This window comes from Symphodus melops (genome assembly GCF_947650265.1).
Source record: "Symphodus melops genome assembly, chromosome: 21".
Classification (NCBI taxonomy): domain Eukaryota; kingdom Metazoa; phylum Chordata; class Actinopteri; order Labriformes; family Labridae; genus Symphodus; species Symphodus melops.
In genome coordinates, this window is record NC_136711.1 from 3,067,561 (window position 1) to 3,091,665 (window position 24,105).

General features: G+C 41.9%; 1 protein-coding gene across 2 annotated transcripts in view; it reads right to left on the reverse strand.

Moving 5' to 3' along the window:
- cpped1 (calcineurin-like phosphoesterase domain containing 1) overlaps nucleotides 1–24,105 on the reverse strand; it is a 146,420-nt gene that overhangs the window by 97,251 nt on the left and 25,064 nt on the right. Inside the window, exons 2-3 of one of the 2 annotated variants that reach the window (XM_079334060.1) lie at nucleotides 15,551–15,646; nucleotides 14,738–14,822 (exon numbers count right to left, since the gene is read on the reverse strand). In XM_079334060.1, coding sequence (XP_079190186.1) covers nucleotides 14,738–14,807 — 70 coding nt within the window. In that variant the 5' untranslated portion in view covers nucleotides 14,808–14,822; nucleotides 15,551–15,646. Of the gene's footprint in view, nucleotides 1–14,737; nucleotides 14,823–15,546; nucleotides 15,647–24,105 lie in introns of both variants that reach the window. The other variant, XM_079334059.1, reaches the window with a different exon arrangement.

Genomic DNA, 24,105 nt, shown 5'->3' on the forward strand with positions numbered 1-24,105 from the left:
CTCTGTTTTGTCGACAGCAGGCATTTGCACAAAGTATCAAGACTGAATTTTATCTGCAACCTCCTCTAAACAATCAGCAGTCACCCTCTGATAAAGTACTATGGTGGGGTTCTCCGCTCAACACCTTGACATTAGAGTTTCATCAGTGTCAAAGTGAAATGTTGCAGTAAAGGTCACATATTACTCTCCTTTGCAGGATGTTTAAATAAATATTTCATCATGCCGTTAATCCCCTAAATTACAGCTCTGCTCAGAACAGGCTGTTTCTGAGTCTGTAGCTTTAAATATGTAAATGAGCGGCGTCTGACCCCGCCCCCTCTCTGGAAGGGCTCCTTGAACGACTTTTCTCATCATTGAAGTTTTAAATTACACAGGCAGAACAATAACTGTTTTTTCAGAACATCTGGTGAATCAGACATATAGTTTGCTTTTTTTCTGAACTTTATTGAGAACAAATGCAAGAAAAGCCATCCGTGTATGAATGGATAATTGATAAGTCCCTGATAGCTTTTTACTTCGTATATATATCCGCCTCAGCCATCGGTGTGTGTGAAAATGTGTAAAGGGTTGAATGTGGCAGCAGTATCAGAGTGCTTCGAGACAGGGAAAGCACTTCATAAGAACCACGTTTAGTGATGAGATACTGAAGGAGAGACGGAGCTGCTGCTGTTGCCAAGCAACAGTAAACATTCAGGACTAATCCAACATTTCCTTCAAGCATTAAAAGCTTTTAAGTGGAGAAACATGTTGCAGCCTTGAACAACAGAATAAAAAGGGGTTAAGCATTAAGAGTGCTTCTACAAAGAAAGGTATTCCATCTCTGCCTTACATGACGCTGAATCTGTTTCGTATAAATATGACAATATGAAAGGAGTGAAACAGGAAGTAGCAGCTGAGGTGACTACTAAACTATACACCTTCAACTCTTCTAATTGTTTCCAGCCCTCTGGTGTTGAAAAAGACTCCATGTGCACAGCATGAAATCAGATGGAGGTGCCCAAAGCACATTCCAAATGAGCATTCATTAAATTAATCAAAACAGCCCGTGGTGTCATGAAATACAACAAAAGCTCCTTTTGTTTGTATTTCTGACAAAGTAGCCGCTCAGGGAGTGTTTTTTATCCTCCCCACAGAACGATGGGACTTTTACTAAAACACACCAATTTGGCCACCAGCAACCACAACTATCACTGATTTAAGATTTAGGATTAAAACTGAAGCTTTTTTTTTTTTTTTTTTACACTCCATGTTTACAAAAACAATTCACATAACGACAGCTATATTTTTACACTGAATTTGCATTGTCTTTGTGTCTTTTGGCACGTAGTTCTGTTTACCTCTGAAAGATTATTTTAGGCATTATGCCTGTCATAATAAAAAAAACAAACACTGGTGATAAAAGGTAAGATGAAGTGTGCTCAGTGTACAAAGTCACTTTATTCAAATCGAGGTGTATTCACGATAAAAAAAATACCTCCTCTGCTGCTGCTTCTCTCCGTGTTCGCAGAGCTGCAGCCGGGGAGTAAATGTGTCCTTGGGCTTCCAACAGACAATCACTGCCAGACAAAATCAAAACCTTTGGATGTTGATATATATTTAAGTAATTTATTTTACCTGAAGTGCAAGGTGAAAACAAGAAAATAAAAACTACCTTGTTAACTGCACATAAATATTGTCTGCACACTCTTCCTAAGTGAAAAAAACAGAGTGGTATTCACGCAATGGGAAATTTACACTAATTACTGAGGCTGCCAGTGTTATTGGCAGCCAGGAAGCAGTCGAGGGAATTTAACTAAAAACAAAGCAAACCTGCTTTTCGTCTTGCTCCCCTGCCAATCCCTCTCCAACGTCCCAAATCCTGCTCAGCAGAGCGCAGCAGCACAACAACAGCTCTCTGTGTGTTTTAAAGCCATCTGGCTCTGATCTCCACTTCAGCCGTCAGGGGCGTCATCACTTTAACACACTCATCATTATTTTTTGTCGCTGATGCTGTTAGTTGTCTCAATTGTCAATATTTTATTATCCCCGTCATTTGGTCACCCTCACCATCGTCTTCCAAATCTTTCAGTTATTATCAAAAAGCAATAATAACCAAAGTCATAAAAAAATATATAAATGCTTTTGGCTACCAAAAATGTTTTCATATCGTCGTGTTGCTGGGTGAGCTAGGCAGACGTGGAAGAACGGAGAGTAGGCAAGGAAGGCTTGAGCTCAACTGAGCCCAGATGTGTGTTGATTTTGGCGACCCCCGATGACAAAGTGGGTTGAGGGATCTCTTTGCTAATCTTGTACGATTAACTTTTAGGGAAGTGTTTCCTGGCAAAATTATATATATGTATATATATATATATATATGTGTGTGTATATATATATATATATATATATATATATATATATATATATATATATATATATATATATATATAATTTTCCAGGTCAATTGTAGTTTGACAACCCGAGTAAAGCCAGTTGACAGACGTGTCCTTGCACCTTGTGTGAGACTGTTTTGTGGTGTTGTTATAGAGTGAGTCATACAAGTGAACAGTTCACAAAGCAATCAATAAACGTGCCTCGTTGTGCAATCTTATGAGTTAATCCACTAACACTGGAAGATGCTCCATAGTGCTTCCTCACCAGCGCTTACTGTTGCTAGGTAACAAAAGTTGTCTCATGGCATTGATATCAGAAGTCCTACCTTTTCTTAATTTGATTGGTTAGTGAGGGAGAAGTGACACTGAAAAGCACGCCGTTCCAAACTTAACTTTTCCAACTGAGAGCACTGAGGGCCCTAAATGTATGCTGACTCTCCTTTATATGTTGAACACACCATCATTTTGGCAAAAATCCACTTAAACAGTATATCTGGACTCTACAGAAATAAATCTTGTGACCAGAGATATTTGCCATGAAAAAGATCTGTTGATGTTTCTATGAAAATGAATCTGTAATAATTTAGATGTGGACATATGGGCCGTCCATATCAAGATATGAGCACAAGTAAAGAAAAATTGCTGTGCACAAACATTAAGGTTTCCGCAACATTACAGTCGAAGCGTTGCATTCACTGCACGGCACATCGATTATGTAGTGAAACCAGCACTCAGCTTTTCAGAAATTGCATATGTTATTCTTATGGCTCAGGGCGGAAAAATCAGCGTCTGTGAAAATGAGCCATTCGCTTCCAAAGCTTCAGACCAGGAGGAGTCAGACTCTAATCTGTGATGAGAAAGCAATGTTCAGCCTGGAGGGATACCACTGACAGAGAGGCTGGGACTCACTTTGTCGTCTCTTGCACTGTGTGTTTGAACTATGAGATCCCACCGAGCTTGCCTCATAATATAGTAATGTTGCTTGTTTGAAATTAGAAATGTGCCCTGATAGTCTGAATATATCGTGCTCCATTCTGCTGAACGTTCCCCACACACACACACTTTCCGTTAAGCTCCTTTTTTCTCATTTTGCGACTTCATGTTTCAGCCTAAATAGCAGATGATGAGGCGTCTAAGAAACCAGTGAACGGTTGAAATAGAAAACATAAAGAGACACTTCTCATGGAGATCTAAAAACGTTGGCTCCTGCGAGTTATGGAGTTAGAATTGAGTTGTAAAAGTAATTTCAGACACACAAAGAGAAAAAAAAAAACATTGCAAATAGGCTGGTTGACAGGACAGAATTTAAATGGAGGGACTCTGCATTGCAGCTGGAGAGGCTTTCAGCAAATTACAAACAACAAAAAGAAAACTGAGCAAAAGAATCATCACATAGCATGGATAAAAAGATAGATTAAGAGTCCAAAACCACGCAGTTTGAAAGGTAGGCTTTTTTTTTAATATTCAACGATCACTTTTTGTGATATTCGTTAAAAAATAAATCATGTTCCCTATTCATTGACGATAAAAGTTTTCTAGCTGCTGTCATCCTGTTAAAAACTCCAACCTATCACTGCTGTGAAGTCCGGATGGAAAGCACCAATCAAATGCCTCCCTGGCTCCCTGTGCCACTTTAAACTGCTCGCCTACTTATCAGGGCAAAAAGAGAGAGAGAAGGCTGTGACAAGAACGCGTTTGATTTAGCTTTTCAGTGATGGCGGCAACTAAGGGAGGCGAGTCAGAGCCCTTTAACCTTCGACTGTTATCTCTTAAAATGTTTTTTTAATATATATAAAGACATTAATGCCGTACACGTCAGTATGAATGCCAAGCTGAGCTTGAGCAGCATATAACTACAATAAGAGCCGGGCCTGTCATGGTGTGCACTCTGCACATCAAAGTGTTTCTTCTTCTTCTTATGACCCTGCTGCAGCACACGATGTCACGCAGAAAGCATTGTATTATAAGACTCCCCTCTATAAGAAGTTCAATGAGTCATCTTGTCAAAGGATTGACCGGCCAATCACCCGGGAGATTTTTTTCCTCTGCTTTATACTGTTCACATACAATCTCTCTCTCTGTCAAAATAATGCACATACAGTCAGAGTGGAGTCTGGACTCTCAGAGATATGATGCACTAACTAAGCTGGGCTCCTCTCCGGGCTCTTTTGAAGGGCATATAATGTGGAGTAGCTGCATAAATAGGTTTCTCTTTTTATTCCCCTCTTTGTCCGACTCTGTGCTTATGCAGTCCAATGTCTTACTGTAAATGAAAAGGGAGCATGTACAGTGTTGTGCTTGAGTGGAGTCTCTATTGTAATATGTAAATATTATTATCTATACAACACAAAGGCAGTAAAAGTGCAAATCCACATCTTTAGATCTGATCTGACTAAAGTGCTGACAGGAGACGCTCAGAGGCTTTCTTTCATAATTAATATGAATATACTTCATTATCAACAACAACATTGACAGCTCTTGTGGCTAATAAGAATCAGAACCGTCCTAAATGTTGCCATCATCAATATTATTAGGTTCATATGTGTTCATGAAAGTGCTGGCTCTTCAGCTTTTTCAAGTTTGAGTGGTGTTTGTGATGGCAGCTTTATATACTGGTTCAACCAAATCCTGAACAGGGTCAATGGAACCCAATGCTACAGTATCTTATTTCATGAAATATGTATCCTTTGGAAATCACATGCTCAAATCATTGCATGTAACAGAAAATGACTCCCAGCAGACCTCTGACCACATACCACGGACTGAATTGATTTTCTGTGGAAATGTTGCTGCTGAGCGCAGCATCACTCAGAGGAAGTGCAGTGCATACAAAGTACAACCACATGTTGCTTGGTCGTAGCGTTGAGATCCACAGGAATGTCCCCGTCGAGGAAGGAAGAGATTTATTTGTCTTGGTGTCTGGATTTAGTTCGTCAAAAGTGCATCACACTTATTCTAGAAGATACAACTGTTACATCACACGCTCTCAGCTTCACATCAACCCCCCCCCCTCTATTAGCAAATTAGCCTGTTAGCAGCCTGTCTGCTTATTTCCACCAGATGAAGTGCCCTGTCTGTGGCTGCAGAGACAAATGGTGCTGTCCAGAACAAAATGGACGACAGCAGCTACCACACTTTAATCATTCCTGTTGATTGGATCGATTTGACGCAGGAGACGAGTGCGAGCCTCCGCTGGGGGTCAAGCAGCCTCCCCGGGGGTAAGAGTGAATGGGACTGACGGATGTCTGGCTAACGGGAGAAAGAGAGAGAGAGAGAATAGAGAGAGAGAGAGAGAGCGAGTGATGCACCTGCGCACCAGATGGTCCACCAGCAGGTCTGTTTTTGTCAGGAAAAGAATCGCTGAGGGCCAAACTCTTACCTAATTACCACAGGATCATACACCCAGAATAAAATGCAAACACACACTGACAAGCAGCACACAAATCCACACATACACCTGGTCAAACCTGTTCATATACCAATACACTCACAAGGACTATTGCACCTCAGAAAAAAAAAACAACAAACAAACATGTGCACACCTACTTAGAGAAAAAAAAACATACTGCTTAAAGCACACACCTCAGTTCAGTATCACACACACACACTGTACACACACCACAGGAAGTGGACTTGCTGTCAAACAGGCCACGCTCATGCTTTACCCAGAGCACCTAGCTGTCACACTGCTCTTTATTTTTTAACTGTCCTAGCTTGACCTGCCACGTGCACTGCAAACAAAATACTGAACACAACCTCATGCATGTTTGCACACACTAAACACAAGAGGTAAGGGTTCATTTCTCCTTGATATTGATGCTATATTATTTGGTGGAAAGAGGAGACAAATGTCTATTTTGATAACAGACAACTGCTTTCGTTTGAATGTTTTAATGATGTTTGGGGGGGATGGGTTGCGAGACCACTTTCACCTACATGAGAGGAAGTTTACCCAACTTCTTATCATTGCCATAGCTTGTGATGTAGCACCTCTGTTTCTATGAACCTGTGATATAACACATTTTTCAGAGTTTGTTTGAGGTTCTTATCACGGCTCGCATAACTCAGTCACCTCGAGCATTTCCATTTTCACCTGTCAGCTTCTCACGTCGAAGAAAACTGCAAGAGCAGCTGTTTTAGCAACACTTTTTATGAAGAGCGGGAAAAAAAAACAGCCTTTGAATTTAATTTTGAAATGACACGAGACACATTTTGGTCGTAACCTCGTCATAAAAGGCAGGAAGCCGCTGATGTCGGGACTTTGGTTTTTGGGCGATATATATATAAATGTGTTTTTAAAGTTAGCTGCAGACCCTATCAAACTGTCGGTATCTGACAGAAAGGGCGGGAAAGTGGAGAGCAAAGGGAAACAGAAGGTTGGGAATAGTAAAAGAGAGAAAGAGTTCAGTGTCACATATTATGCATGATACATTAAACTTACACTATAGTGTCTTTAATCTGTCTGCAAACACCCCCACTGATGAGAAAGTCCATCCTCTCCGTCTTCTGCCTGCTCCACTTTTCAGAAAATTTGTGTTCAAACAGGCCGTTTGGAGATTTTCCCTTCATGACATCACAAAGGGCAGTAACCCCTCCCCCAGGTGAGTGACAAAAGACAGCTTTTACATGGCAGTCAGGTGGAGTCTGCCTTCTCACCATAAACAATAGAACATGGAGCCAGAAAGCCCAAGCCACCTGAGCCCTTCCAGAGGGGGGGCGTGGTCAGATACAGCTCATTTAAATATTTAAAGCGACAGACACAGAAGCAGCCTGTTCTGAGCAGGGCTGAAATCGAGGGGTTTATAGACATGATCAAATACAGGATCAGAATGACACTTCCCAGACATGTTTTGGGGAGCTCTGGGACTGAGTAAAAAGGAGAATAATATTTGACCTTTAACTTTAAATTTCATCATAGATGGATTGATTGCAAAATAGGAAAATACATTGTAGTAGAATGGCATCAATCTGATTCAGCGCATAACTAAATGAAACAAAATTGAAAATTAAAACTGGTGTTGATATATTCAATTCAGTAATTAAATAAAATTGTGTATATGTTTGATCTCATCAATAACAAAATAAAGCAGGACATAAAAAAGTGTTAACTCAACTGTTTGATTGGTGACTGCTCTGATCACTACTTTAAATAGAGCGTCTTTAAACCCATCTATCTCTGAGGCTGGAGGCTCGGTGACTGTGCAGCCGCCAGCTGAGTGTTTTCACTGTGTCACTGTTTGCTCCGTCAGCAGTCCCTGATCTGTGACAGCAGCACCGGAGCTACCTATGCTTAAAGCCCGGATTACATGGTGATGCAGCTGCTTTATATTGTGTAAATGTATACTGTCAGTGGGGAGTAGGAGAGGAGTCCCATCTCACTCGGGACTGTTAAACTAAGATGAATTTGGGCTCGACGTCACTCAATCAAAAAGCTGGGCAAACAGACAAGCAAGAAGTAAACTAGACATGACACAGAACTACAAAATAAAACAGGAAACCCTAAAGACCTGGACTTTGGGGGGGGGGGGGGGGGTCATCTGAGGTAAGACGTGATGTAAATAAAATTCCACAGAAGTACCTGATGAAGCAACAAAGTCTGCTATACAATGATGTAATGACACTATTTGCTACATGTGCAGTTCAAAGGAATGGCAACAGAACAACATACTGACGGACAGAACCTGTAATGCAGACGTTTGAATACATGAGCAGTCAATCCACTGAGTCTGGTCACAGGATAGAAACGTCACTCCCCCTCCCACTGACTCTGGGTAAATTCTGAAAATAACATCCTGCTGTTTTTTTTTTCAGGAATTTTCCGCAAGTGTGAAAGCTCTGATAGTGTAAACACAGGTGAACACATGAAGTAAACACATCGGGTTGTGCCAGTGTGCAATACAAAAAAGTGTCAGCTAAAAACTTCCAGTCGGCGACTTGATTACCAAACAAATCAGTAAAAACTGAAGGTTGGTACAACAGCTGCGTTGGATGGAGCTCTGGATGGTGGGTGCTGTAGACAGCAGCCATGTGTGCACCTCGTTATCCTCTGATTCACAAAGATCACTGAAATGCTGTTGTTTCCTAGTTCCACTCGTAGCCCTGCTGGTTTGTGGATATGGGTTCCCATGTACCTGCACAAACGGGTAACTTGGTTTCACTCCTGTCCTCTACAGTAGATTTCCCTCCTTTCTATTTCAGACCTTTTGGGTCTCCATCTGTAGGAGAAACCTTTGTTCTGAAGGTAAAAGACTTCCCTGCAGAGCCACAACAAAAGTCTTCAAATAGCTGTTTTTTAAAGGCTGAAAGTGTCACTCATTATAAGTACGTGAAACGATCTTAAAAATGTGAAGGAGCCCTTTATTGTTATATAATAGCTTGGATACATAACTTCTTTTTTTGTTTTGATTGGGTGCCGGAGTTTGAATAGTTTTTGTTGTCATTGTGTCCTGCCAGTCACAATAACAATGAGGGTAAGGAGGAGACTAATCTGCTGAGGCGATACCAGGACTAAATCCTTTCAATAGGCCTTGATGTGAAGCTGAAACAAAATCGTGCCGTAAAAAAAAAAAAAAAAGACTGACAAGATAACAAAAGGCTCCAAACAAAACTAAAAAACTGACACTCACACAAGTGCAATCAGTTTCTGTAGCGCTGAAGCCAGATTATGGGTTGGTAAACATCGAAATTCCCAACCCCGGCCAGAAACTGGCTGCCAACACACAATCCCATTACTGTGACATCTCAAAAGTGCATTTTACTCACTGGCACAGTGCATTCAAAATGTCAAGTCTCCTGTTGCTGTTGTAATAAGCCTCTCAGTTGCCAACTGGCTGCTGAGCCTCGCGACTAGCGCACAGTTTCAGCACCAGCTGTGCAGCATTACCGTTTGTGCAGAAATATCTGAGTTCCACCAGCAGGAGACGAGAGAGCAATTACAGGCCCGCGTGGAGGACGGCGAGTGGCAGACTCGCTCTTCATGTCTTCTTGAAGGATCATCCACTCCTCAAAAGTCACTCATCAAACAAACTGGAAGAACGGTAACAACAACTTGTCCCCAAAAGTGGTCGAGAAAGTATCGGGTTGTTTTAGTCCTCGTGATTATCGCGATTTACACTTTACACACAGACATGTGGAATCTGGGCTTTCAGCTCGTTTTACCTTTGCAAAAATGGAAAATCGTTTTTTTTTTTTTTTTTTGTACAGCTTCTGATCCTTTGTTGAAATGAGACTCGACAGATGAACGGGGGCTGCTGTTATGGACAAACACTTTGCAACGTTGCAGCAGGTAAAGAAAGTCGACTGCTAACCGCTGGAACAGCTCAGTTTGAGTGAGTTCTTACTCATCCCATTTAAAGACACAGAGAGAGGATATTATTATTACAAATCACCACTCACACACACACACACAGACACACACACGCACACACACACGCACACACACACACACACACACACACACACACACCATGTACAAACTAACCACTCGGCCACCAGCCCCTGATTTAAACACCACAATGTGTTTCCAAATGCAGCTTCCATCCTCCATGATAACTCATTACATAACTGGGAGTGTGTGTCATGCCCATCCAGGCTGTAGAGATGCTCCAGTAGTGAGTCAGATAAAGTTCCATATACATGTGGTATTCTTGGTGTGGGGGCTCCATCCCATATGGATAATATAGAAACGATTGGATATCTACAGTGAATATCTCGTCACGTTTTACCTGTGTTTTAATATTTGATAGCAATTTAGTAAATGTAGAAAACATAAAGGCTTTGGATCATTATCCCCCCCCCCCCTTTTTTTTGGATTGTAAGTGTCTGTGGGTGTTTCTCTAATGATTTTAAAAGCAGTAGATAATTCTGAACAAAGGGTGGGAAATGCACACATGCACAAACAGGATCCTGTGCACATGAACTAATGGTGACATGTCATAATGGGGGGCTGCACTTGTAAGAGCAACCCAGCATTTGGGGGTTCAGTGCCTTGTTCAAGGGCACCAACTGTAGGCAGTGCTCAGGAGGTGAACTTGCAGCTCTCCAGCATCCAGACCCCGTTTGACTCTGTGGTCAGTGCAGGGACGGGAATTGAACCGAGCTGCTGCAGCCTGCGTTTTGAGAGGAAAAAGAGGGAGAAATGTTCTTGATCTGGTCCAGTCCAGACACTTTGATAATCAGCATGACTTCATGAGACCGAGCCTCGGGTGCTCTGACACAGACGATGATCTCCAGATGCATCAGCACTCGAGTAGTTTCCCACCGATGGACGGACTTAACGGCGGTCAGTACGAGCTGGCTGCAGCGGACCAGAGGGCGGTGTGCTACCAACAACAGCCTGGAGGATAGCCAAGCGTTGCCACGGTGACAGAGCTGCAAAGAAAAATCTCTTTGTGTTGTTACCACGGCAACAACTGTGGCTAGGTGGGGAGGGAGGGGAGAGAAAAGGGGAGAAAATGGGCAGAAGAGCGCAAAAAGACGAGGTCAGTGGAAAGAAAGAACATTTGTTGTTTGAGCGCTCAGATGTGAGCTCTCTCCTTCCCTCCGTCTCTCTGCCCTGTTTATGCACGATGATCATCAACTACGTGGGAAGAATTGACAGTTTTTCTGTAACCTCATCCAAAACAAAGTTACTCAGCAGATTCTTTTCGAGTCATGAGGATGCTGCAGCGCTTCTTTGAGGAAGCAGCTCCAACAAAAAGTCGCTGGTTTCTTTACTTGAATGTCTGCAGACTCTCTCTCTCTCTCTCTCTCTCTCATCCTTACCATCTGTCCTTGCAACATCTTTTGCTTTCCTTCTTCTCCCATCCGTCTCCAATTGTCTCTGTCCCCCCCCCGACTGTCTTTTCTTTTGGAGGTATTCTAGACTGAAGTAAATCGTGGCTCCAGAACATTTCTTGGGCTCTTTGATAACTTTTGAACCGTGCTGCTCCAGGGCTTCACTTCTGTCTCTGAACTGATTGCATAAACAGCTTTGGAGAAGAATTTCTCTTCTCAATATTTCTCGATGTATTAAACTCAAAAGTGCGTCTGTGTGAGACAACAGCATTTCTTTAAGGAGCTCCATCTCTTCTCTGTCTTCACCAAACAAATGTGATGAATAATGTAATTGCTCTTCCTTGCAAAGCCGAAGAACTGAAAGTTGACAGAAGGAGTTGACACAGCGGATGAATGACTTTATTTCAACATGCTGTTGGTTACATTTGGGTTACGCATGCAGATTTATGTCTCGTCTTTTTTTTTTTTTCAGGCTGCTCCTGTTTCATCAGAACCTCCACTATACCCACTTACAAACCTACAACTCTACACTTCACAAGCAGCTCCATGCTCATGTGCGGGGGGGGGGGGGGGGGGGGGGGGGGGGTTTACAGGCGTTGCCTCTCGATTGTCTCGAGATGATTGGTCACTTGATGAAAGGAGAATGACGGACACAATCTCTACCAAACCTCCCGTGGTGGAGCAAATCTGCTCGGCCTTCATCCTGTCATTTAAGTCTCTTTTTTTTTTGCCCCACACAATCAAGTCACACTGATGGAGAAATCAAGCACAGCGGGAAGCAACAGGAAAGAGAAGGCTGCGAGGAAGTTTTCAGCTTTAATTGATATTCTAGACAAGCGATTGGAACATTTAAATGCCAGTGAGCTCTGCTCTCTCGCCCGGGAGTCGGCAGAGATTAGGGGAGAGGTGAGCGAGGGGTATCGTGCTACTTAGACTCATGACATGCAAACACACTCCATCACAAACACGTGGAAAATCAACCTCGCCGAGTCCACCTCACGGGCGCACAGAGAGCCCGCTCTCAATAAGCACACCTCTTGTGCACATGAGAACACACCTAAACGCTCACTTTGTCACTCGGCCACTTCACCTCAGTGTTGTCGTTGCAGGGAGTTCCCTGAGTGAAGGCTATTAAGCTCAGTGGATTCTCTCCTGCTGTCTCAGCAACAAAGACGGATCACTGAATCGGATCAATATTTCTGTGGCCGGATGCTTTGCCTCGCGCTCAGAGAACAGTGCTCGTTAACCCTCAGCCGATACCAAACACGCTCAGCCTCTTCCTTTCTATTCTTATAGAAAATAGTCGATTTCAGTCTCTTATGACAGTAAAGAACACCGTCTTAAAGCTGCAAGCAGGAGTTTTTAACTGGCTGTGAAACAGTCTTTAGTTTATGCTGATGCCTGTTGATAAACTACGAAAGAAAGCCAGACCATAACCTTGAAGGTTATTTCTATATTGTTTTATTAACACCTCTTATCAGTGCCAGACTATTATTTACAATTTTGGGTTGTTGTCAATGAAATGGTTTTTTTTGTTTGTTTTTTTCTGCTTAGTCCCTAAAATCTATACAAGTCTACCCTTCCATATACGGCTGCCTTAAAGAGAAAGTGATTCTACCTTTTCATGAAGTCCGTTTCCTCCTCTCATCCTGCTTCCTTTCCACAACCAAACATTCAGTCAGTATGTCTTTTGTGGACAAAGATCATTTCTGCAGCCTCCTGTCTATCGCCTCTTCTGACACCTCTAAGGTGGCAGCTGTACCAAGTACTGTATTAATGACGCACTCCCACGAGGCACCTGTACCGTGCTCTAACATGTTAGACCCCCAAAGTGTCTTTTGTCTGCCTTTAGGTCCTGACACGGTTGGAAGAGTTGTGTTTTGATATGATACAGTTTGTATTGTGGCACAGGGCCACACTTGAGCCTGGACAGGACAGATTCCAAAAATCCAACATGTTACTTTAAGAAGTTCATCTCTGAACAAAACGAGTCAGTATAAAGTCATAGTTATATTCTCTGTGTTGTTCACCATTGACTAAAAGCTGACTATAGAAAATTCCCAGTGCTACTATCAAACAGTCTTTGGCAGATATTTCACAGCTAGCAGGAATGTTTTGAGTGTTTTGTTTTAATGTTAGTGCATCTGTTGACATTGAATCAATCAAGCCACCTTCAATGTCAAAGTGACCGCGTGTGTTCATCTCTTGCATGTCACAGACTTTGATGATCTGACCTCGAAGGGCCTATAGGAAATTCAAATGAATTATGCAAACTGCACATCGTCTATTTCCTCAGTTGGAGAAAAAATCCCCGGAGCACACGGCACTCCGAGCCTGGTGATGACGTATGAACAAGAGGTGGACATGCTCAGGCCTGGTCGGGCCAGCGGCCGAGTGACGGTGCGGAGCAACCTGGCCAAATGAAAAAAAAAACCTATAAACAAATCAACTACAGGAAGTTGAGCTACATGATGAGGCTTGAGTTTGTTGGCCATGCAGTGATATTAGTCAAGTCTGTTTCATAACCAGTAAACTATCGTCCCATGAGCTTTAATATAATGACACTTCTAGTAATGTTTATTACTTCTTAAATTCTTCAGCAGTGTTCTTCTTTCATCATTGGTTCATAAATTGTATAAATGTTTCTAATGGCTTTAATAACTTACACCAAACACACACATACAAATAAAGACTCACTGTGTATCTTCTAATGAGCATGGAGCTTTTCTACAACTCGGCTCTATCCCCGTGGTTTCCCCCACTGACAATATCAAATCAATTACAGTAAGGTTAATATAATCACACACACACACACACACACACACACACTAACCAGGAGCTACTCTCTCTCTGTGTAATAACATGCATCTACACAGCTGGTTTCACCTTTCTCTGCATATTTTAAAAACATGAAACGAGCCAGAGGGGCGAGCAGCGTTCGTTTCAGTTTCGATGGTGACCATGAGATATATTTCTTCTTTTCAACATCAAAATAAACCATCAACCTTACCTCTTTGAGATGTGGCCGAAATCAATGAAACACAGTTTGAAAGCACTCAGGAAATGCAGGCAGACACCACACAGGCTCGCCGCAGAACTGGAAAGGTCATGTTGACAAAAGGCTCAGTCTAGTTTGATTTTTAGGATCGGTCTGCTCTTAAAAGTGCACCCCTCAAATGTTGAATACTCTCGCTTTAAAGACGCGACATCAAACAAGCTACGACCGCTGATGTGTGAAGAAAGCACCCAAAGTGACGTGAGACATAAACTGAGGGTACGTAGAACAAAAGATACTGAGGGGCGGGTTGTGGGAGGTGGGATACAAAGAAAAGGGGGGAAAAATTGAAGGAAAAAAAGGCTTGTTGTTCCTGTTCTTGCCTTGTTGTACATACGTTTTCTTTAATAAAAATATATGAAGAAAAAAAAAAGATACTGGATGAGTCTCTTTACATTCCTTTTTTCCTTTTCAAGTGATGAAATACACACCGACTTCCCCCTGACCCAAACTCCCCCATGTCCAACACTGTACAAGTCAATGCAGAGCACACTGGGATCCATGCGTGGTGGGCTAAATGACCAAACAGACGCTGTACCTGACTGTGTCTCTCGTTGTGTTCTGGAGGCGTCGGCCACTTTTAATCCTCTTCCTGCGAGTTCAGACATCACTCCGGGCTCGGGCTGGAAGAAGGAAAGCATGCTGACATTTTTTTAAAACAGAAATCGTGAAATTTGTGGGAATCTATCTGCATTATTGAAAGCCACATTTTGTTCACTTTACTTGCGACAAGCCCATAATTTATAAGCGGCTCACTGAAGCAAACCAAAAGTTCAACCCTGTCTCCTTGAAAATGTGTTTTTCAAACGCCAGCTTGATGTTGGTTTTCTTCTTTGGAGAAACTTTAACGCTGCCAGGGTCGGTTTACATCCCGGGACAGCTGAGGCAACAAAATCATTTCAGGCAAGAAGGAAGGCTGGGGTCGATTTTACTTCATGCTCGTGTATGAGCAACTGTGTAGTGCTGAAGTGCTTTCATCCTTGCAAAGGCCAATGAAGTGTACCGTATAAACACAGAGCACTCTCACAAACTGTCGTCAAATGAACTGGACGATTGTCTAATAGTGTGAGTGCCCTGTCGCTCTGCTCCGTTTCAAATAGGCTGCGAGTCTGTTTTTTGTTTTTGAGCATGCTGCAGATACAGATCAAGCTAGACACAATACCACAACCCGCACAGGAAGTGAGGCAAGGAGACACACAGAGCATCCGGTCAATTTCAAAATAAAATACAATCTACAGACTCTGGATTGTGTTTTTCATCACTTTATCAACAGGCAAAAAAAAGGAACAACAAATCACCCTCAGAGAGACAAAGAGACATGGCGTCTGCACATTTTTCTTTTCATACCCACGTGATCATGTCATTCTCCCGTGATGAGCGTACAGCTGATCATGGTGACGTTCCAGAGAAAGGATCCCAAGTGGATCCGCCTGAAGAGTTTGTCAAGCTGATGAGAAAAAGAGAGAGAGTGTAGGTGATCACACTAAACCGTTACAGCTCTGTCACTGTGCCCCAGCATGTTAGATGAACATGAGAAAATAAATATGAGGAAAGGCTCACACAGGGAACAAGTGGAGGACAGATGATAGGCTTGGTTTGTTTTTCTTCATATTTCTGCTGACCAGACAAATATTAGTCATGCAGACATTTCAGTCCATTTTGGGCTTTCTTCCGTTCAGGGTGATGCATAACCTCAACAGGGGAATCGAATCACTGATTATAGGCCCTTTATGTGCTGATGATGTAGCCATGAGCAGCAAGTGAAGATCTACTGTGTGAGAGGGAATGAGTTTCACAGATTTGCTGGCTATACTACGATTCATTCAAGTGAAAGACTTTGATTACATAAAATAGTGTTTATGATTACACAATGTCTGAATAGATTCTCTTTATTTGTCCTTGATCACATAAAGAACCTTTTTTTTTTTTCCCTCTCTCGTTTTTTAATCAACCAATCACAGCTTCTGGAAAAATGTGTCGCACTTAGAATCGGGGTCAAGCAGGCCTCCTCACGAAGAACGTTTCTGTGCCTTCCTCACTTCTTCTACATGACTCCAAAGATTTTATTAGCTAAGTAAAGAGGATTTTCAGAATGTTTTTGAATACGGGCCAAGGTCTTCATAGATATTTTGAGACTGCAGCTACACTCATTAAAAAGCTTTCTCAAAACCAAATGCATGAGAAGACACAGCTTTGTGACAGCGAGAACAAAACCTGATCAATATTGTAACACAGCCAAGGTGAATTCTGTAGTAAAACAAACTGAACATTTTGAAAGATTAGAAATAACCCTTTTAGTTGGCTACAGTGGAACTGTTTAAACCCAGTAACACGTACAATTTACAGACTCGTATTTAAAGGTCCACATATTGTGCAAAACACACTTTACTATGTTTTTTTACACTAATGTGTGTCAACAAATCGCCCCAATTATAAAAGTCCATCCTCTCCTTCTTCTTCCTGTTCCACGTTTCAGAGAGTGTGTGCTCAAGCAGGCCGCTTAGAGATTTCCCCATCATGACATCACAAAGGGCAGTAGCCCCTCCCCCAGATGGATGACACTCCCACAGCTCGGTGTTTCTTCTGCCCTCTGAGTCTGCCTTCTCAGTGTTAAGAATTGGACATGGTGCTAGAAAGCCTGAGAAACCCGAGCCCTTCCAGAGAGGGGGCATGGTCAGACACCGCTCATTTACATATTTAAAGCTACAGACACAGAAACAGCCTGTTCTGAGAAGGGCTGAAATAGAGGAGTTTATAGGACTTTTTAAAAAGAAGCTCGGAGACTCATTTAAACTTGCTGAAAAGGAGGAGGATATGTGACCTTTCATTTTCATTGGTCAAATTCTACTGCAGGTTTGCTCTGAAGCTGCAGCCGTTTTTAGGTTGTGTGCAGTGGGTGATGAGGGCAGCTGCACCTTCAGTCATTTTACACTGGTATATTGATTGCACTTGTATATAGGATGCAGCCAAATTCTTTTATACGGAAAACAATGTCTTAAAATGTTGTTTTACACACCTAATCCACTGGAGTTGCAAAAATAGCACACAAAGGGACAAAAAGAGAGGGAAAGATTGTTGAATCTCTTCCACATGAATTGAAGAAGCTCAGTAGGACAGCAGCATCTTCTAGGTATCACATTTTTTTTATTTTCAAATGCCACTTACATTCCTGATAGAGCCAGACAGAGACATTTTCCGAGTTCCTGTTTGGTATGAAGAAGTCAGAATGAGTCTCCATTGTTGGCCTGTTTTAATGAGCTTTGCCAGCAGCCTGGGGTAAAAGTGCAGTTGGATGAAGTGATAATGAGGACCATAATGCTGCTCCTGCTGCCTTCTTTTCCCCTCCATTAAAAACTAGACATGATAGTTAGCTTCAACTGAGATTAGAGTTACAAGAGTCCTGGATTTAAAACAGTTCTGTGAGAAGACAACCTCATAACAATGGTGTTAGATTGTGTTTCTTGGTTTTGACAGTTTAGCTTTAAGCATGCTCATCACACTGGATATTAACGGCAGGAACCCTCTTACAGCCTCTAGTCGTGTTTTTCATTTCTTAAAAAAGTAGGTTAATAAACTATTTATTAAGCTGCCGTTTCGCTAGCTTATCAAAGCTGCTGATTAGATCGTCCGTACATAAAGGTAGTGACGTCAAAATCATCCGTCCGTGTTATAGTTTGCTAATAGCTTAAAGTTAGCTTTAATGTAGTCAGCTGCATTAAGGCTCCAAACATCATAAAAGTGTTGTTCATTTGTGAAGATCATCCTGTTGATCATGACCTGCTCAACATTTTCTGCACTGATTCAAAATCCAATGCAAACGTCCCACAGGCACATTCTTAACAGAGCCCATGGCGACGCTACTTCCAGGTTGGCCTTCAAAATGATGTCATTTGGATTGTATTCTATAGCATATGTTGGAGGCTATTTAATTTAATACAGTATAATATGGATGAGTGTTGGCTGTATGGAGAATCACAGATATGAAAAGGCAGGACGGAGAGAAATGTGGTTTAAACTGAACCCTATTTCAGCACCATGGACAGCGACATGGATTTATCCTTCAACACGTCTGTCAGCAAGGAGAGAAGGCAACTGAATACACTTCAGTGTATTACCTCCTGTACGCGGGTAAGTCAGGATCTAACAAGACACACACACACACACACACACACGCGCGCACACACACGTGTGCACACACGCGCACACGAAAGAAACGGCAAGTTCAGTGTTTTGTTTCCATCATTAGAGGGTTTGGAGGGTTTTAAGTGTGTTTCCCACGTTTGGGTCATTATTTTCACACTCACACCTCGATGATCAGGCCTTGTGAACAAAAAATCCCTTGGACTGACAGATGGCAGTAAATACTCCTTAAAAGCATCTTAGCAACAAACAGGTGTGACGGTGCTCATTAGGAACCTGCGAGTAGGATTATGGTCAGAAAAGGGAAGGCAGGAGGTTTTAGAAAAACACCAAAACATTTAACTTGTTTCATAAATTAGATAAAAATGCTCGATAATGGTCTGGTGATGAATTAGCACCAACAGTTCACTGCATAAACTGACAGTGATAAACCAAAGAGATCAGCTTCGATGGGAAGTAACAAGGTGACGTGTGGTGGGAGGGATTAGTGGTGACTAGTGGACAGGTGTGGAACTGCACATTCAAGCGATAACACACAGGTGGGAATGAGCGCTGGACAATTAAATCAAGTTTCAATTCTATTTTGAATTTTTGGCGTCCCACGATCAGGAATATTTCAGGTTGTCTGCGCCCACCTCTGACTGTTTGTATGAGAAAGGCTACATGCCTCAGTGTGGTTCCATATGAGCCGAAACATGCGCTCATGAAGTCAGCTCGCTCACACTCACAGACACAGACACACACAGAGAAAGAGTCTGAGACCCTCAGCTCTCCTCCGTCTCTCTCTCTGGGCGCGGTGCCAGCGCTCACAGATGGCATTAGTGGAAGATGAAGTGGCCGTCTCGGCAGGCAGTGAATCGTGAATGCCAGTTAGTAACCTAAATGTTATCTGATCGGGCTCGCTGAGCGTCAAAGACTTGTTGACTGGACGTGAGAAGAGCTACAGGTCCACTTTGTTATTGTACCAAAAAAACATTGTTTATATCCCACCATTGTCTTTAAGCTGGATTTCTAACAAGAGATAGAACTCATATTAGCAGAATCAGTTCATATTAGAGTAACAGCAAGCGCACTAATAAATGTTTGACAGTTCTTTCTTGAATCATTTTAACGGCGTGGCCCCAGTCAGTTTTAAAGCTAACAGCGTGGCATGTAAAGCAGAAGCTGCAATAAAAGAAGAAACTGTAACTGCCTCCTCTCCTCAACATCATGGCACAGACAGTAAAACACATTAAAAGTATGAAGTTTGTCACGATTGTGGAAAACAAAAAAAACACAGAGGAGCCGAGTGCAGAACTGAACGATTGTGGATCTCAGCCAATTCAATTTGCATCAAAACAACACGTACTCTGTTAAAACTAACATGCTGTTAAAACAGCATCACATTGGTAATGTTGGTAGATTTGGACACCAGTGATTGCTCAACAACAGAAAAGCGTGTTAGGCTTTAGCTTAAGCTAAGGCAAGTTTATTCATATAGCACCTTTCAGACAGCAGGCAATTCTAAGTGCTTTATTTATTTATTTATTTCATATACTTTATTAAGACGTTTGAATAACACATGCAAAAGCAGGACCTGTGGACATGCATTAATGGAGAGCTGGTCCGCATCGGGACTATCTGATGTCATATATTGTCTCCGTTATTTTCGTCGTGCTGGAAATGAACATTAAACGCTCTGATTGAACGTCATGCTGGATTTATGGCATTATTTGATTCTTTATCTTCTCATCAGCCAAAATTTGGAGTCCAGCATTTTTTTTCTGATTTTGACTGATTTGCACTCGGTTGTGAAAAGTGAGTCAAGGCGTATGATGTGTGTGATTGTGTCTGCCAGGCTCGCTGCTAATCAGTGCAGATGAGAAGTGGGCTGTTTGAGCCTCCAGACCTACAGTGACGGGCGACTTCCCTCCATCGCTGCCTTGTTTATGCGTGACTGCGTGGCTGAATTCACAGATGTAACCTTGTCCAAAACAAAGTTACTCAGCAGAATACTGAATCACAGATACTGTTGAGATCCAGTGCATCTTTGCAGAAATATTCTGAGGGTGTTTTTTTTCCTCTCCCTCTGATTCAGCATATGCTTCCAGGCTGAAAGGAAGATTACAGTATACACAGTGTTTATCGATGTGCATGCTGAGTTCTCAGGCTGAGTAACTTTACCCTGTTATCCTGAGGAGGATTTGTGTTTCTAGTTAAATCCACCCCTTGTGATTTTGATGCATCCACATCTTTGTTAAAGCTCATCGATTACCGATAACACATCCCCTGATACGAGGAGTCGCCGCCTCGATTTACAGCAAAAGCACGGATCACTTCCGCTTCTGCTCTGAAACACACATCTGGAGCTATGGCAACACACACACACACACACACACACACACACACACCTGGATAATTTCTGGTGCATGGCAAAAGCCTACCAGATTGAAGCGGTTTTATACCTAACACACACACACACACACTTAATCTATTCACCGGAAGAGTGAACTTTCAATTCGATTACTCTTCTGATCACAGCCTATTTCCTGTTCGGTTTCTTTCCTCTTGAGAAGATTTCTAAGAAAAATCTGACTTTCTCGTTATTAAAAAGGTTCTCCTTTTTCCTCCCTCTGTGCCCGAACGTTTATTGATCCCTCACAGCAATGTCAGGGTTTGGAAGTGATGGGTCAGCCAACAACAGGAGACATATGTCGGCATTTCTTTTTTTGGAGGAAACGGAGCTGAAATGACTCTTTTGAACTTTGGGACAAACTGCAGGTCCTCTGCTGCTGGGATCTCCTGCTGGCTCCTGATTGTCAGACAGACTGAGGTCACACAGCAGAACGCCATCGTTTCTCCTGTCTGTCTCAAGATGGTCTCTGGAAGTCCAGAAGCATCTTTTATTCACTACACATCTTTACTTGTATGTGATATTTTACATATTGAGCATTAGGCCGTTTGTTCCCAAAGATAAACAGCACAAACTTCGTCCACCGTTTCCAGTATCATTTGCATATTTATATAAGAATATAATACTGCCACCAGTGCAGTTCTGTCTTGAATAATGTTTGATGCATAAATAGAGAATTTTGCAGTCTGATAATAATGTATTCTTAAGAGTTAAGTTATTTAGGTAGGTAGCTAAAAAAAAATACATTATGCAGAATGGAAAAAGGATTTCAGAAGCACTGAGAGTTTAATATGAGACGCCTCGACTTAGTCAGATCTATTAGATCTATTGATCATTAGACGATTATGAATGGTTGCCAAAATAAAGAGCAATCCATCTCATAGATAATTAGAGTTGACCAAACTGGCTCACCAGCGTTGTGGCCACTCAAGAGAAAAAAGACAAGGTGGCTTAATTTTTCACAATGTGATGTTGGATAGTTTGAAAATTAAGCACGATGTAGGATTCAAGGATCTTGACCCATGACGAACAAACAATCAAATTTCTCCCCATCGGAGAATCAACAAAGTTTATCCTTATAACAGGAATTCTAAGCTTCTGGGAAATCTACTTCTCCTTATATGGCATAATATGACAAATAAATGGTAAACGCTTCAGATGTACATTGAGCCTTTGTTTCGGTTTCTCTGTGCTTCAGTCCAAAGTGATTCCTGTGTCATCGCTGCCCTGCAGTCTCATGTCCTTATATGGACATTCCATGGTGAAAACAAAACAGTGTACAATCTGACAATTATTAAACAATATAGGCAAAGGCAAAAAACACTTGAAAATGCAACAACAGTCAACCCAAAGCAAAATAATAATGAAATCAAATGAGCTCGTTGGCTGCATGCTAATGAGAGAGAATAGTGAAGCCTAAACTTCAAAACTAAACTAAATACAACCTAATTCTTAATTTCTACATAATAAAAAGGAAAACAATCATTTCAACAGCAACAAAGTATAACAAGTTTTTAACGTACTAGGATCTGGCATCAGTCAATTAAGATTCAAACAGTTCAAGAACAGGTTGATGAAACCGCCTTAGATATTTCTAAAGAATTTCCTCAGGAACAAATTGAAGACAAAAACAACATGAAGATCAGAGTGAATGAGACCTTCTGATATAATATAACAAAAGAAACATACAGATGAGTCCATTCATTCTCAGTTTCACACTGCTGAGCTATTAACATAAATCTTAATGAAATGACAAGGTGGCTGGAAGCTCTCCCGGCTCTCAAACACCTTCACATGAGGAGGCATTCAACCTCAGTGTGTGTGTGTGTGTGTGTGTGTGTGTGTGTGTGTGTGTGTGTGAGTGTGGGGCTTCTCTCACATTGATTCAGACAGGAACATGATGTATAGTCCGATTGTGGCGACATTAGGACTGTTTTATAAACATGTTAAATGCACCTTACTCGTCACACACTGCATTATATGCTAACAAAGCCGTCAGTGTGTATTTACATTTGCCAAAGAAATCAACCTACAAGAGTACACCATCAATGTTAACAAGTCGACTGCAGCAGATTATGATGCATCTTGTCACACTTTCTCAGTCAAGTGCTTTAATAAGCACTGGATTTATTCTGAGTAATTAGTGGCAATACTCCAGCGACAAACACACAAACACATGCGCTGCCCTAGAAATGGGTGTTAGTCTTCAAAAGCATTACATCTGTTCTACAGTGGCAGATTATCGCTCTTTTTTCAGCATGCAGATTTATGAATTACAGCCAATAATGCTTTGCTAGATGGAGGGAAAAAAAACAAAACAAAAAAAAAACAGCCCTATTTTCCAGGCGGTGAAAAACAGCAACATATGTCAGAGTCATGGTGCATTTTGTGAGTGTCGTGGTTCTCGTATAAGGGAGGAGAAAACATTTGTTTCATGTTGTCTGTTGGGTCATTTGTATTGCAGACATTAAAAGGCTTCTGGAGCAGCTTTTAAATTCACAAAAGTGAAAAGTTGAGAGTGCTTGTGTCATGTCAGGTAGGATCTAGAAATGTAGGTTTGGTGCCAACATTTATTTAGACGAGGACAAAACACAAATGTTAGAACTCATGATCATCTCCACCCATAGACTCCACCCCCAGCCTTTTTGTCCGCCATTTTTATTCTCGCTACAGAGGAATCACGTCTAATGGAAAAACTCAGGGGGCGGGGTCACTGCATTTAAAGAGACACACACACCAAAACGAAGTGTTCAGAGAGAGCTGGTTTCGACAGGGTCACAAACCTCCTCTGCTGCTTGATTCATGTTACATTTGGAGAATAGATGTTTGATTTAGACTGCAGGGGGACTGTTGGAAAAGATGCAGAAGGGGATAATATGTCCTCTTTAATAGTGCTTTATTATCGAAATCATCAGTTTGTAAAATAAATGACTCTGACTCTGCTCACACTACTTCCCTTCTACTCTCTTATCCACATACACACACACACACACATACACACACACACACACACACACACACGTCTTTTTTCTGACACACATTAGTTCGTCGAGCCCTGCCTCCTTCCTTTCTTTGTTTTCGCGTGTTTTTGACTCATCAGCAGTACATTTAGAGGCGCTCACATTACACGCGTTTTGACACGTTTCATACAACGTTCTGTCATCTCCTCAGGGGATTCGAACTTACTGAGGATGAAGCGTATCACAACAATCAGCGCAGCGGCAGACAAACATTTCAAAAAAGGACATCACGACAAGCTAGAGTTTGAAAATGAGACGTGAGCCCCTCAATGGGTGAATTTATTGAGAGGATGTCGGGTCAGAGGACTTTATAGATAATAAAAAAACAAAAAAGGTCTGATGTAAACTTGTGAG